Source organism: Elephas maximus, chromosome 3 (genome assembly GCF_024166365.1).
Source record: "Elephas maximus indicus isolate mEleMax1 chromosome 3, mEleMax1 primary haplotype, whole genome shotgun sequence".
In the NCBI taxonomy this organism is placed as follows: domain Eukaryota; kingdom Metazoa; phylum Chordata; class Mammalia; order Proboscidea; family Elephantidae; genus Elephas; species Elephas maximus.
Genome location: NC_064821.1, coordinates 1,664,817 through 1,680,834, shown reverse-complemented (window position 1 = coordinate 1,680,834; position 16,018 = coordinate 1,664,817). Strand labels below are relative to the sequence as shown.

The 16,018-nt window shown below is 52.8% G+C and overlaps 1 protein-coding gene across 2 annotated transcripts in view; it reads right to left on the bottom strand.

Moving 5' to 3' along the window:
- SCAMP4 (secretory carrier membrane protein 4) overlaps window positions 1–16,018 on the bottom strand; it is a 31,762-nt gene that overhangs the window by 1,821 nt on the left and 13,923 nt on the right. The window contains exons 3-6 of one of the 2 annotated variants that reach the window (XM_049876213.1): window positions 14,124–14,252; window positions 13,388–13,544; window positions 12,429–12,530; window positions 8,048–8,165 (exon numbers count right to left, since the gene is read on the bottom strand). In XM_049876213.1, coding sequence (XP_049732170.1) covers window positions 8,048–8,165; window positions 12,429–12,530; window positions 13,388–13,544; window positions 14,124–14,252 — 506 coding nt within the window. Of the gene's footprint in view, window positions 1–8,047; window positions 8,166–12,428; window positions 12,531–13,387; window positions 14,080–14,123; window positions 14,253–16,018 lie in introns of those variants that run through there. The other variant, XM_049876212.1, reaches the window with a different exon arrangement.

Sequence of the window (16,018 nt, the reverse complement as noted above, 5' to 3'; positions counted from 1 at the left end):
GAAATGTGAATAGACCGCATTTGCGTCCTCAGGCGCCCTGAAGTGAACCACCATCGGCCCCGCCTCAGGGTGCCCCGAGGTGAGCCACTGTCCTCCCTGCCTGTGTACCCTGCGCTCACTCAGGGTCTGAGGGTCCCAGGGCTGTGGAAACAAAACCCCACAGATGGGGGCTAAGAGGAGCAGACGCTCCTGCCCTCATGGGTCTGGAGGCCAAGAACCCACTTGGCGTCGGCAGTGCCTCGCTCCCTCCGTAGGCTCTAGGGGAGGATGTATCCCTTTCAGCTTCTGGGGCCTCAGGCATTCTTTGTCTTGCGGCCACATCACTGCCATCTCTGCCTCATCTTCACACGGCCGTCTTCACTCTGTGTGTGTGTCTGTCTGTCTGTCTCTCTCCCTCTCTCCCCTTCTTCTAAGGCATTGAATTAGGGCCCATCCTTCCCCAGCATGGCTTCCTGTTAATGAGTTACATCTGCAAAAACCCCCTCTCCAGACAAGTCCACACTCTTGAGGTTCTGGGTGAACACGGATTTTGGGGGACACTAGGTTTGGCAAGGAGCTCTGGTAGTGCACTGGTTAAGGGCTCGGCTGCTAACTGAAAGGTCAGCAGTTAAAACCCACCAGCCGCTCTGTGTGAGAAAGACGTGGCAGTCTGTTTCCATAAAGACTTACAGCCTTGGGAACCCTATGGGGCAGTTCCACTCTGTCCTGTAGGGTCAGGATGAGTCAGAATAGGGCTTCAGAAGCAGTGGGTTTGGTCTGCGTTTTCTAGGCCTGGTGATCTCTTTCCAACAATCAGCCAATGAAAACCCTATGGATCCCAACAGGACACTGTCCAACTCCCTTGCCCTGGACACGTCATCAGACACTGAAGGAGGACATCACGTTTGGTGAGGGAGAAGGGCGGCAAGGGTGGGCGAGAGCCTCGGTGCGATGGAAGCACAGCAGCCGCAGGAGGAGGACATCACGTTTGGTGAGGGAGAAGGGCGGCAAGGGTGGGCGAGAGCCTCGGTGCGGTGGAAGCACAACAGCCGCAGGAAGAGGACATCACACTTGGTGAGGGAGAAGGGCGGCAAGGGTGGGCGAGAGCCTCGGTGCGATGGAAGCACAGCAGCAGCAGGAAGAGGACATCACGTTTGGTGAGGGAGAAGGGCGGCAAGGGTGGGCGAGAGCCTCAGTGCGGTGGAAGCACAGAAGCCGCAACGATGGACTCGAACACACAGGCGATTGTGAGGATGGCACCGGACCAGGCAGCGTTTGCGTTGCACGTGAGATCGCTGTGAGCCAGTCAACGCAACAGCAGCTATCTATCATCCATCCACCTCCCTATACATATATCCCCATCTACCCATCTACCTCCCTCTCTCTCTCTCTCTCCCTCCGCCTCCCTCTCTCTCTCCCTATTTATCTCTCCCCCTCTCTACCTGTCCGGTCTCTCTCTAACCTACCTAGGACACTGAGTCACAATTTTTTCTCTGAGGCAGACTCTGTTTCATGACCTGTCTCTTCTCACTGCAGAATCTTCTCTTCCACCACCACTGCTCACCCGGGGACCGCCTGGCCCTGGCTGACGCGTCTTGCCTGTGTCCCCCACGGCGAGGCACTCTCGTGAAGCCCTGAGGACAGCACTTAGCGTGCACACACGCTCCGTAAATCCGTGGTTCTGACTAGCCTGGAGCCTCAAATCCCACGTTGTAAACAGCCATCTTGGGGTGCGTCTGTAAACAATGACTTCCTCAGCAGGGCTCCCTGGTGGGGGTGGACCATGTTCTCAGTCGTCCAGGAGGCTGAGCTGGTCTGTCCCGGCTCCCCCTCAGCCCTGTCTGCCCTCTGGGAACTCAGGGCTGTGTTATTTCTAGAAATCATGGCAAACTCAGCAAGCAAAAAAAAAAGGATATTGTTTTAGTGTGATGTTCTTGATTAGTGAGGCTGAATGCTTTTATTAATTTCCTCTGGAATTCCTTTCTTCTTCTGTGCAATTGTCCACTGAAGATCCGTTTACCCTGGTGGAGACTAGAAGACTACCCGAGATTACTGCCTGAGATATGCTTCAAACCTTGAACCGAAACTAACCCAAGGTCACCTTGTACCTAAATAACAGATTGATTCAAAAAATAATGAATACCTACCAAAAGCCATCTATACATATAACGCACTTCCGATCCAAATTCCAATGTCATATTTTAAGGGGATAGAAAAACAAATCACCAATTTCATATGGAAGGGAAAGAACCCCCGGAGAAGCAAAGCATTACTGAAAAAGAAGAAGAAAGTGGGAAGCCTCACTCTACCTGATTTCAGAACCTATAATACAGCTATAGTAGTCAAAACAGCCTGGTACTGGTACAACAACAGGCACATAGACCAATGGAACAGAATTGAGAACCCAGATATAAATCCATCCACGTATGAGCAGCTGATATTTGACAAAGGACCAGTGTCAGGTAATTGGGGAAAAGATAGTCTTTTTAACAAATGGTGCTGGCATAATTGGATATCCATTTGCAAAAGAATGAAACAGGACCCATACCTCACACCATGCACAAAAACTAACTCCAAGTGGATCAAAGACCTAAACATAAAGACTAAAACGATAAAGATCATGGAAGAAAAAATAGGGACAACCCTAGGAGCCCTAATACAGGGCATAAACAGAATACAAAACATTACCAAAAATGATGAAGAGAAACCAGATAACTGGGAGCTCCTAAAAATCAAACACCTATGCTCATCTAAAGACTTCTCCAAAAGAGTAAAAAGACCACCTACAGACTGGGAAAGAATTTTCAGCTATGACATCTCAGACCAGCGCCTGATCTCTAAAATCTACATGATTCTGTCAAAACTCAACCACAAAAAGACAAACAACCCAATCAAGAAGTGGGCAAAGGATATGAACACACATTTCACTAAAGAAAATATTCAGGCAGCCAACAGATACATGAGAAAATGCTCCCGATCATTAGCCATTAGAGAAGTGCAAATTAAAACTACGATGAGATTCCATCTCACACCAACGAGACTGGCATTAATCCAAAAAACACAAAATAACGAATGTTGGAGAGGCTGTGGAGAGACTGGAACTCTCATACACTGCTGGTGGGAATGTAACATGGTACAACCACTTTGGAAATCCATCTGGCGTTATCTTAAACAGTTAGAAATAGAACTACCATACAACCCAGAAATCCCACTCCTCAGAATATACCCTAGAGATACAAGAGCCTTCACACAAACAGATACATGTACACCCATGTTTATTGCAGCTCTGTTTACAATAGCAAAAAGCTGGAAGCAACCAAGGTGTCCATCAACGGATGAATGGGTAAATAAATTGTGGTATATTCACACAATGGAATACTACGCATTGATAAAGAACAGTGACGAATCTGTGAAACATTTCACAACATGGAGGAACCTGGAAGGCATTATGCTGAGCGAAATTAGTCAGAGGCAAAAGGACAAATATTGTATAAGACCACTATTATAAGATCGTGAGAAATAGAAAAAACTGAGAAGAACACATACTTTTGTGGTTACGAAGGGGGGAGGGAGGGAGGGAGGGAGGGAGGGAGAGGGTTTTTTATTGATCAATCAGTAGGTAAGAACTGCTTTGGGTGAAGGGAAAGACAACACTCAATACAAGGAAGGTCAGCCCAATTGGACTGGACTAAAAGCAAAGAGGTTTCCGGGATAAAATGAATGCTTCAAAGGTCAGCGGAGCAGGGGCTGGGGTCTGGGGAACATGGTTTGAGGGGACTTCTAAGTCAATTGGCAAAATAATTCTATTATGAAAACATTCTGCATCCCACTTTGAAATGTGGCATCTGGGGTCCTAAATGCTAACAAGCGGCCATCTAAGATACATCAATTGGTCTCAACCCACCTGGAGCAAAGGAAAATGAAGAACACCAAGGTCACACAACAACTAAGAACCCAAGAGACAGAAAGGGCCACATGAACCAGAGACCTACATCATCCTGAGACCAGAAGAACTAGTTGGTGCCCGGCCACAATCGATGACTGCCCTGACAGGGAGCACAGCAGAGGACCCCTGAGGGAGCAGGAGATCACTGGGATGCAGACCCCAAATTCTCATAAAAAGACCATACTTAATGGTCTGACTGCGACTAGAGGAATCCCGGCAGCAATGCTCCCCAGACCTTCTGTTGGCACAGGACAGGGACTATCCCCGAAGACAACTCATCAGACATGAAAGGGACTGGTCAGCGGCGGGGAGAGAGATGCTGATGAAGAGTGAGCTAATTAAATCAGGTGGACACTGGAGAGTGTGTTGGCAACTCTTGACTGGAGGGGGGATGGGAAGATAGAGAGGGAAGACGGCAAAATTGGCATGAAACGAGGGACTGAAAGGGCTGACTCAATAGGGGGAGAGCAAGTGGGAGAAGGGAGTAAGATGTATGTAAACTTACATGTGACAGACTGATTGGAATGGTAAATGTTCCCTTGAAGCTGAATAAAAGTTAATTAAAAAAATAATAATAATAATGAATATCACCTGTAAGTACTATGCGCTTTCAAAAAACCACCAGTATGAAACCAGTCAGCAATTTAAACAAAGATGAGAATGTAAGGGGGCCAGGAAACTAGATTAATGGAAATGAAACAACCAGAATGGAAATAATAAGAATGTTCACACTTTGTGAAGAATGTAATCAAGGTCATTTAACACCTTGTGTAGAAATTGTTGAATGGGAACCTAAACTACTATGTAAACCTTCACCAAAAACAAAATCATAACATTAGTTGGAAAAGAGACCTGTTTCTGCCTTTTCCTCTGGGGGAGCAGTGGTAGAGGAGAGACAAGACCTCAGGCCTGTCTGCGAGGAAAGGCCTGCTTGCAAGGTGGCCCCCAGCTAGGTTCTGCGAATGTGGCTTTTGGGGGTGTTCCCACCACGCTAAGGAGCCCTGGTGATGCAGGAGTTAAGCGCTTGGCTGCCAACCAAAAGGCTGGTGGTTCGAACCCACCAGCCACTTTGCAGGAGAAAGACCTGGTGATCTGCTTCTATAAAGATTACAGCCTTGAAAGCCCTACGGGGCAGCCCTACTCTGTCCTGTGGGGTTGCTATGAGTTGGGACTGACTTGACGGCAACGGGTATGTCTTCCTGGTTCTTCCCATCACCCTGATAGGGGCGGCTCTCTGTGCCTGAAATGCTTGCACGAACAGCCAGGTTGACGTTAGACACCTGCTTTCCTTCTGTTGGTGCTCAGTGCTGTCCAGTCGATCCTGCCTCACAGCAGCCCCACGTGATAGGGTACAGCTGCCGATAGGGTTTTCTAGGCTGTGATCTTCATGGGAGCTGATGGCCAGGTCTTTCTCTAACGGAGCCACTGGGTGGGTTTGAACTGTCAATCTTTCAATTAGCAGCTGAGCACTTAACCACTGCGCCACCTGGACTCCCTGCTTTCATTCTGGGGTCTGGAATTCTGGGATGTGCCAGGGAGAGGTGCCCACGTGGCCAGCCCCCAATAACATCCCTGGGCACTGGTCTCTAGGGAGCTTCCCTGGTGGCCTGTTATGGGGCATAAAGTACATCCCGTGTGACTCCACAGGGTCCCTGGTGCTGCACATGGTTTGTGCTTGACTACTAACCTAAAGGTTGATGGTTCAAACCCACCCGCTGGTGCCACGGAAGAAAGGCCTGGAGCTCTGGTCTCATAAAGATTACAGCCAAGAAAACCCCGCGGAGATAACCTCTCCTCTGTAACACGTGGGGTTGCCGTGAGGTGGAATAGACTCAACAGCAATAGGCCCGGTTTTTCTGTGTGACTCCACGGGGCGGGGGCTCTGGAGAGCTGCGCCTGGTGTCCCGGGACCCCACGCCCTGTGCCCTCTCTCTTTGCAGATTGTGCTGTGTCTTCCCGATAAGCTACCGCCGTGGGTGTGACTACCTGCCGAGGCCTGGGAGTCCTCCTGGCTAAGCACCGGACCTGGGCGGGGGCCCAGGGACGCCAAGACAGGGGTCATCCCCCTCTCGTGTTTTGGGAGCACCCACTCTATTTTGAGGCTCTCACGCTTCACCAACACTTTCAGGGCGTCATTTGCATTTTAGCTTGGTGATGTTTGTTGCTGAGTGGAGGTTCACGGCTGGAATTTCTTTAGCTCTCCTCCGTGGACTCGATTTGGAATCTTGCCGTGATTCAGCTAAGGCGTCTTCAGTACATTCAGTTTGTTTTCTGGTAAATCACCCACACAGGTGGAATGGACTGCACCGTTCAGACAAAGTGGGGCGCAGCCAGCTTTCCCCTTGTCTTCCCAGGCAGCGGAGTACAGTGTTACATGATCTAGGTGGGAGACAGGTTTAACAACAAGAATCACGTCACAAGGTGGCCAAGAGGTCCCCTTCTTCATGAGACAAACACATGAGGGCCAAGGTGGCTGTTGTGGGTTCAACTGTGTCCCCCAAAAAGATATGCTGAAGTTCTAACCTCCGGTGCCTGTGAACGTGACCTCCTTTGGAAACAGTCTTTGCAGATGTAATTAGCTGACCAGAGGTCATACTGGAGGAGGGTGGGCCCTGATCCACTGCCTGGGGTGCTTGGCAAAGAAATCTGGACACAGAGACACAGACGGTAGATGGCCGTGAAGAGACAGAGGCAGAGCCTGGAGTGATATGGCCACAAGCCAAGGAAGCTGGGGTCACCAGGAGCTGGAAGAGACGAGGAAGGACCCTCCCCTAAAGCCTCCAGACATAGCATGGCCCTGCTGACACTCTAAATTTGAACTTCTGGCCTCCAGGACTGTGAGAGGATGAACGTCTGCTGTTTCAAGGCTCCCACTTTGTGGTACTTTGTATGGCGGCCCCAGGAGTCCACTCGGCTGTCTAAAGCTGAGACGTGCCACCTGCCAGCCCCCGTGGATGCAGAGGCAAGTCCTGTCTTTGGTTCTTGTGGGGGAGGTTGTGACAGCTTTGTTGTGGTTGTTGTTAGCTGCCACTGGGTCAGCCCCCAGAGCACAGTGACCCCGTGCATTATGAAGGAAACGCTGCCAGGTCTGCGCCATCCCCATGATCCGATGTGGACAGGCCCATTGCGATCCAGAGGGTTTTCACCGGGCAGTTTCGAAGCTGATAGCCAGGCCTTTCCTCCTCGTCTGTCTTAGTCTGGAGGTCCAGCTGAAACCTGTTCAGCGTCACAGCAGCACGCAAACCTCCACTGACAGCAGGGTGGCGGCTGCACATGGGGTGCACAGGCTGGGAATTGAAGCCAGGGTCTCCCACATGGAAGGTGAGAATTCTACCACTGAGCCACCAATGAACCCGACAACTTGGTGGATGTTTGTATCCTCAGGCCTCTCAGGGTTGTCAAGAGTCCGGAAGACTGGTCCTAGCTTTGCTTCCCTGTGAAGCACCCACTGTGCGTACAGCCGGAGGACGGCCAGGGCAGCTACCCCTGGAAGGGCCAGCTCTGGTCAGCGCGCCCTAGGGCTGCCTGCTCCTCAGCCTCATCCGCCCCCACTGGGTGGACACGGCTCACAGATACCCCGCGTGTGCAGACAGGCCTCCCTAACTACAGCACAAGCACTGCTGGCTGCGGAATCTCCAAGTATCTGGAGCAGCACCGTCCAGTGGGACTTTCTGGAGCGATGGAGACCTTCTCAACCTGCTGTCCTGAATGGGCGCCACCAGCAAAGGCAGCCGAGCCTCTGAAATGGGCCTGTGCGACCAGAGGATGAGCGTTTGGTCTGTCTTCCCTTTACTTACCTCGCATCTGTGTACACGGCAACACGTAGCCAAATCGCCAGAGCAGACTAAACTGCAGGACGCATGTGCTCCCACCTCTCCACCACCGTGCCATTTCCCAGCCCTTCCGCCTTGGAAGGTGGCCACGGCAAAGCGGGAAGGGTCTCTCACTCTGCCTGACCACCTGGGGGTTCTTGCCAGCTAACAGGCATCTGTCAATTTCCCAGATAGTCAGTTTCCGGCCCCTGAAGCTGGGATAAGACAAGCTCCCGGGGCTCACAGGAGCAGATGAGACAAAACGTACAAAGACCTGGCTGACCTGGGCTCCCCGGGACCCAGAGCGTACCTTCATAATCGCGATGGCCATCATGGCAGCTGACACAGAGAACATGATGGCCGGGACCAGCATGACCACGGCGGCCCCGACGCTTGTCTGGAAGAAGCCGATTGCTGCCAGCCAGCCGCTGCAAGAGGTCAGAGAGAGCATGAGTGCTGACAGGCACGCAGACAAGGGCCTGCTGTCCTTCAACAGAAAGAAAGATGAAGGACTAGCAGAGAGATGGGCAAGTCACATAAGGACTAGTGGCTGCCAAACTTTTGAAATGATGCTCAGACCCACCAACGAAGACATGCGAGGAGGACGAGGCATGGTTTCCTAACGACCATGCCAGCAAACTTCACTTGGCTAAGGGAATGGGGAAATGAGTGCTACACTGCTGGGGGCGGGGGAGGTACGCCCTTATGGGGGGAAATGAGGCGCCATCTGTAAACGGTTGAAATGCTCAACCCTCCCACCCCGACAATGCCACAGGCAGTCCCCAGGTTATGAATGTCCAACTTACGTACAATCCGGTTACGATCCAACACCCCCCCATAAAGCCTGTTATATTAAAAATCGGGGGTACCGACAATGGTTTGTGATAAGACAAAGGGGCTCCTTTGCAATGCGCGTCAAGACATCGCTGTTGCTGTTACCGTCTTACGTTAGAGGTGTTTCAGCAGACCTGCATAGGCAGGTACACTATGTACCACAGACCCACTGCCTTCGAGTCGACTCCAACTTACAGCGACCCTATAGGACAGAGCAGAACTGCCCCATGGTTTCCAAAGTGCACCTGGTGGACGTGAACTGCTGACCTTTTGGTCTGCAGCCGAGCTCTTGATTGCCGTGCCATCAGGGTTTCCATATAACTATACATTTGACTAACTGATGTTAGATACGAGCCGTACCTAACTGTTCCGACTCACATACAAATTCGACTTAAAGACAGACTTAGGAACAGAATTCGTGTACAATCTGGGGACCGCCTGTACTTCTAAGAGTTTATCCAGTAATTGTTTCTAATCATGAAAAACCAGACAAAACATGGTGGGAATAACACAAACATCAATATGCTACGGCCACCCAGCAGCTCCACGGGAGAGAAGACCTGGCGATCTGCTCCCATAAAGATTACAGACTATGAAACCCTACAGGGCAGTTCTACTCTGTCACACGGAGTTGCTAGGAGTCAGAATTGGCACTCGATGGCACCCAACAACAGCCACCCACGTAATGGAACACTGAAGAAATAAAAACAGGACGAGAGAAAAAAGAACGCACCGCATCAGCAGGTGTAGCACGAGCCTGTGGGCTGTCACCTCAACAGACAGCACAAGGACGCAAACCCACCTCATTATCCACACTTCCCTGGGCTGGGGTGGGGGTGCAGGAAATATGGCATTTCTGACTTATTTTTCCAAACAGAAAATAAACCACACGGTTCAAAATTCCGAAAATGGAAAAGAATATGTAGCGAGTGGTAGACCCACCCCCACCCAGCCCACAGGCCACACACCTCAATGGAGAACATAGTGTGGTCCATCCACAGAACCAGGTATCGCCTGGCCGTAAAGGGAGTGAGGTTCTGGTACACTCTACGTGGATAAACCTGAAAACGCCATGCTGAGTGGGAGAAGCCGAACGCTGTAGGATCCCACTGCCACAACACGCCCAGAACAAGCGAATCTACAGAAACGAGTGTGTGGATCGGTGGTGGCCAGGGGCTGGGGCGGAGGGGGAAATAACACGGGGTGAATGCCAGTGGACGTGGGCTCTTTCTGGTGATGGAGAGAAACGGAACATTCTGAATTTAGATTGTGATGTTGATCCTTCTAATGGACTGAGTTGTGTCCCCCCAAAATGGGTGTTGTAAATCCTAACCTCTATGCCTGTGGTTCTAATCCCATTTGGGAAGGGTGGCCTTTGTTATGTTAATGAGACGGAGCAAGCAAGTGAGCAAGCAGAGACGGGGTAAGATGGATGCCAAGCCACATGGAGATCTCCAAGGAACGAGCAAACAGAGGCTGAAGAGACAAGGACCTTCCCACAGGACCAACAAAGAGAAAGCTTCCTCTTACAGCTGGTTCCCTGAATTTGGACTTCTACCCTCCTAAACTGTGGGAAAATAAATTTCTGTTTGTTAAAGCCACCCCCTTGTGGTATTTCTGTCATAGGAGCACAAGATCACCAAGACGATCGTTCGACTCTGTGAAACACTAATAACACTGAACCATACACTTCAAAAGGGTGAACGTGTGGTGTGAGAATTACACCTCAGTAACACCGCTACTGAAAAATCCAACTTTTACAGAAGTAGAGGATGTCTTAAAGTGAACTCCTGTGCCCCATCTCCCGGCTCTGAAAACTCCCAGCTCACAGCTGACCTTGCTTCAGCAACTTCCCACTTAGCCCCATACTGGGATGTCTAGAAGCAAACCGCAGGCCTCACGAGGCTTCGTGTGTTAGCAGCTCTGCCAGGATCTCTGAACGGACAGACTCCTTGGAGCATAACCACAGTGCTGCTGCTGTTGTTGGGTCCCATCAAGTCGATTTCAGGGAAATGACACGGGATAACTGAGGAGTGTCTTCAACAAATAAACTGCAAGGAAAGGGGGAGGAGCCTATGGATTAAGGGGAACTAAGAGGTTCCGCCACCTGTGGAAATGCGCGGACCTTATTTGGCTTCTGGTTTGAACAAACTGCCGAAAAGGAGCTTAGCTAAACGCGACATGGAATCCTGAAACAGAAAAGAATGTTAGTGGAAAAACCAATGACATTCCAATAAAGTCTGGAGGCCAGGAAGCGAACCAAAAGGCTGGAGCTTCGAGTCTACCCAGAGGTGCCTTGGAAGAAAGGCCTGGCAATGCACTCCAGAAAGATCAGGCATTGAAAACCCTATGGAACCCAGTTCTCCTCTGTTGTGCATGGGGTCACCGTGAGGCGGAGTCAACTTGGCACACCTGGTGGTGGTTAGCTCACAGTGTCAACGGTGGTGAGGGGAAGCTGGGTGAGGAGAGACAGGATTCTCTGTCCTATCTCTGTAACTCTTCTGAAAAAGGTGAAGGGTCCTAAAGTAAAAAGTCTATTTAAAAAAAAAAAAAGAACCCCAAGAGTATGGCCCCCAGATACCCTTTTAAGCTCGGTACTGAAGTCACTCCTGAGGTTCACCCTTCAACCAAATATTAAACAGACCCATAAAGCTAAAGGGGCCCACCAGCCCAGGGGCAAGGATGAGAAGGCAGGAGGGGACAGGAAAGCTGGTAATGGGGAGCCCAAGGCTGAGGAGGGGAGAGTGTTGACATGTCGTGGGGGTGGCAACCAATGTCACAAAATAGTATGTATTAATCGTTTAATGAGAAACTAATTTGCTCTGTAAGACCCTCATCTAAAGCACAATTTGAAAAAAAAAAAAAAAACAAGTGGAAAAGCACGAGCTTCCCTACCTCGATGACATCAGGAAGCTGTTGTTAATTTTTTTAGGTATGATAACACCATTATGGGCCCTGGTGGTGCAATGATTAAGTGCTTGACTACTAACCCAAAGGACGGTGGTTCAAATCCACCCAGAGGCTCCATGGGAAAAAGACCAGGAAGTCTGCTCCTATAGAGACTACCACCTAGGAAACTCTACTGGGCAGTTCTGCTCTGTAAAGCGTGGGTTGCTGTGAGCTGAAATCGACTTGGTGGGACCCAACAACAGCAGCAGCACTGTGGTTATGCTCCAAGGAGTCTGTCCGTTCAGAGATCCTGGCAGAGCTGCTAACACACGAAGCCTCGTGAGGCCTGCGGTTTGCTTCTAGACATCCCAGTATGGGGCTAAGTGGGAAGTTGCTGAAGCAAGGTCAGCTGTGAGCTGGGAGTTTTCAGAGCCGGGAGATGGGGCACAGGAGTTCACTTTAAGACATCCTCTGCTTCTGTAAAAGTTTAAAATCTTCCTCAGCGAAATGTCTGGAAAAATCCAGACCAACAAGTAATTGCGGGTGATGCCCGCCCCCTGGCGGCCAGCTGCGGAACTACCAGACAGCCCTGGCCCAGAAAGGCGGGGGGAGAGGGCTGGGATGGGGATGGGCAGGGGGTGGCCTGGCGCTGTCTGAGTACCCCACCCGCGACACAGGCGAGGAGGCAGGACGGAGCAGCAGGAAGGCATCCCATGGCAATGGGGGGAGCTGGGCTGAGCTCGCTGGAGCCCTGGTTCCCTCATCTGTGGAGTCGGGGGCCCAGAGCACCGAGGCCACCTCACAAATGGAACCCGAGTCCCCCACGTGGGAGGCGAGGACTCCACCATTGCGCCTACGTTGTGGCACTCAGCCCACACTAACACACCTACCGCGTCCAGAGCCCTACGATTCCCACGTATTACATTTGCAAAGCTTTTTGATAAAAGACCCTCACAGGTCAGGCTTACCACGCGCCCCATCCAGAGAGGCCGATGGCCTGGATGACGGTGAGGACAAACTGGGCCCCGAAGATGAAGAAAAACGCCATGAAGTTAAAGGAGCTGTCAGCCCTGGGGGTGGAGAGAAGGCACGACTGTGGCTGTGGGCCTGGCCTCGAAGGTACTGCCCAGAGGCGCAGACGGAAGCTCAGGGAGGGCAGGGACAGAAACCGGCTGACATCTTTAACCAGCTGCCACTGAGCCAGCTCTGACCCATGGCAACCCCACGTGTGTCAGAGCAGAAATGTGCTCCATGGAGTCTTCAATGGCTGGTTTTCAAAGCAGATCACCAGGTCTTTCTTCTGAGGCACCTCTGGGTGGACTCGAACTTCCAGCTTTCCAGTAAGCTGCCAAGTGTGCTCCATTTGCTCCACCCAGCGTGTCCACACACAGGTTATTACAGGTGAAAACAGGAAGACGGAGTGTCAGGGACCCAGTGACGCCCTCCACCCAGACCTACTTCTCCCTGATGTTCTTGGGATGGGGGAGAGTTGCAGGGGGCCTCGCCTCAGGACATCCCCAGGGACTGGTGGAGGTGGGAATGTTCTAGAACTAAAAGAGGTGATGGCTGCACAACTCTGAGGAGATACTAAAAACCACTGAGCTGTACACCTTAGAAAGGTGAATCTGTGCTGTACCACCTCAACAATGCTGACGTTAAAAAACAAAACAAAAATAACACACAGGCAGCAGCTGGGTTTGGCCCATGGGCTGCAGTTTGGGACTTGACACAAACTGTCCTCCAAACTGGACACGAGAGAGAGGTAGCTGCCAGCCACTGAGCCAGCGCAGACCAGGCCATCGTGGGCCAACTGGGACACATGCTCCCTCTGCAAACGAGGGAGGGGCTGCAGAATTCGGGGCACGGGGGTGAAGGCTTGGGTACCCTCTGGCATGACTCCTGCTCTGGCCGGGCCGCTCCCACTCACCGGAAGGCCTTGTAGACGGGCCGGAACCAGCACACGTAGCTGCAGGGCGAGAAGAGCAGCAGCCAGACGAAGGCCAGGCCAAAGTTGGCCCCAGAGCCGCCACCGATCCACCAGGCCAGGCAGGCGACGAGGTTCACCGCCAGGGTGGCACAGTAAACTGGGGGCAGGACAGGGCAGAAGAGGCTGAGCTGGGGCCAAGGACGGGGCTGTGCCAGGCACTGGGGACAGGAGGCTTTGCCCATCCCCTCCCCCACCCTGGGCGCACTGGCTCCTTGGAGCAAGGCGGGGAGCAGGGTTCTCAGCCTCTTGCTTCCTCTGCCAGGGAGGGCCAAGCTGGGCACTGACCCCGTCTACTCCATCCCCTCCCCATCCCGGGCGCACTGGCTTTTGGAGCAGGGTTCTCAGCCTCTCGCTCCCTCTGCCAGGGAGGGCTGTGCTGGGCATCGACCCCGTCTACTCCATCCCCTCCCCATCCTAGGCGCACTGGCTTTTGGAGCAGGTCCACTGCCCCACGCCAGCCCCGGGGTGGAACTTTATTAGAAACACAGGTGGTCAGTCCCCAGAACATCACTAAGCAGTGCTGTCATCTGGGCTCCTGGGGGGGACTTTTCTCCTGTCAGGTTGTCTTGGCCTCTGGAGCATCAGGGCACCCAGGCGGGGGCGGGGCGCGGCTACACTCCCTCCCACCCACCCCCTGCTGCAAAGGGCTTTGGGAGCTGGGGGTGGGGGGGCTCACACATCCACAGGTGGTAGATGCGCTTCACCAGGACCTGGTGCTCGATGGGGATCTCGTCCGAGAAGTTCTGGTAGAAGCAGGGCTTCAGGGGGATGAACTTGGGCAGCGGTGGGAAGTTGTTTTCCTTTTCTGCAGGGACAGAAACCACCACAAAGTGAAACGCCAGGCCAGGGTAGGGGGTTAACAGCCCCAAGACGCCCCGTCCTGGTCCTCAGAGCCTGTGCACATGGTACCTCGCACGGCAAAGGGACCCTGCGGATGGACGAAGTGAAGGGTCTTGAGACTGCAGGTGATACTGGATCACCTGGGTGGCCCACGCGATCACAGGGTCCCTGGAAAAGGGAGGCAGGAGGATCAGAGAAGTAACAACCGTGTTTCTCAACCTTTATTATTACCTATTCTCTCTCCGCTACGTAGTCAGAGGAAATATAAGGACCGAAAAGGGGAGATAGAGAGAGAGAGACTGACAGATGCTCGCTGCTGGCTCTGAAAACATTGGAAGGGACCATGGGCCAAAGGACGAGGGCCCTCTAGAAGCTGGAAAAGGCAGGACACGATTCTCCCTGGGGTCTCCAGAAGGAGCCAGCCGACACCCAGGTTTCAGCCCTGTGAGACCCACTCCGGACTCCGGACCCCCGGAAAGGTGAGAGCATAGGAAGGTTCCGGCACACGGAGCGTGTGTCCACATCGCACCTGAAGACTTGCAAAGTACTTTCGGGTCAACATTGACTTACTACGGCCAGACAGTGAACAAGACAGGTGGGAACCCTGGAGCGTAGTGGGCAGGGCAAGGCCAGCCCAACTCGGTGCTCACGGGTACCCTCTGGTGGCCACGGGGAGAACAGACTGAGCGGGGGCAAGGGTGAAAAGCAGATGGGTGTCTAAATAAAAAAAAAAACTGTTACCGTCCAGTCCGACTCATAGCAACCCTACAGGACACAGCAGAACTGCCCCGTAGAGTTTCCAGGAAGTGCCTGGTAAATTCGAACTGCTGACCTCCTGGATAGCAGCCGTAGCACTTAACCACTACACCACCAGGGTTTCTAGGTGGGTGTCTGGGGAAGGGCAATCCAGGAAAAGGAAACGGCTAATGCAAAAGCCCTGGGGCAGGACTGTCTACCAGGTCTAGGAGCAGTGAGGGGTGGGGCAAAGCACCCAGGAAGCGGAGGACTGAGGTCAGCGGTGGGGTGGCATCCACTTTGAGGGACCCAGAAAGTCCAGAACATCCTGAGAGACGGGCCTCAAGTGCCTTGATGTTGGCCACACTCCCCCAGTCTGGGCTTGCTTGCATGCCCCCTCAGGCACCCGGTGACATATTCATGGGACACATGGTCGGGGCCCTGCCAGTTCACCCTCACAGGGAGCCACCACCAGCCAAGCCCCAACCCCCCAGAAATTAAGGCCTGCCATGCCTCTTGGGGTCACCCCAGTGGAGGCCTCACCACCTCCATGGGGTCATGCACCTCTGCCAGCACCGTCCCCATCATGACAGGAAGGAGGGACATCGCCCACCAGGAGCCACTCGCTTCCATGTGGAAGAGGCGAGACCCACGTCTGCATGCATGGCTCTCCTGAGCCCTTGCTCCTGAAAGGTCAGAGCCTGGGGCCCCGGGCTGACAGCAATGTTGCGGTCAGGTTCTGGACTCTGGAGGCCCAGGCTCAGACCTCAGCTCTGCCACTGGCCAGAGAGCCTCCGGGTGAAGGCAGAGCACTGTGGGTACACAGGGATGACCCAGCATGGATGATATGGCATAGGCCGTCCTCCCACTCCCTGCTCTGACAGGACGCCAGCACACCGCGGGCCTGTCAGGTCTCCTCAAACGCACTCCACGCCGACAGGACGCCAGCACACACGGGCCTGCGTGGTCTCCTCACACACACTCCCCGCTGACAGG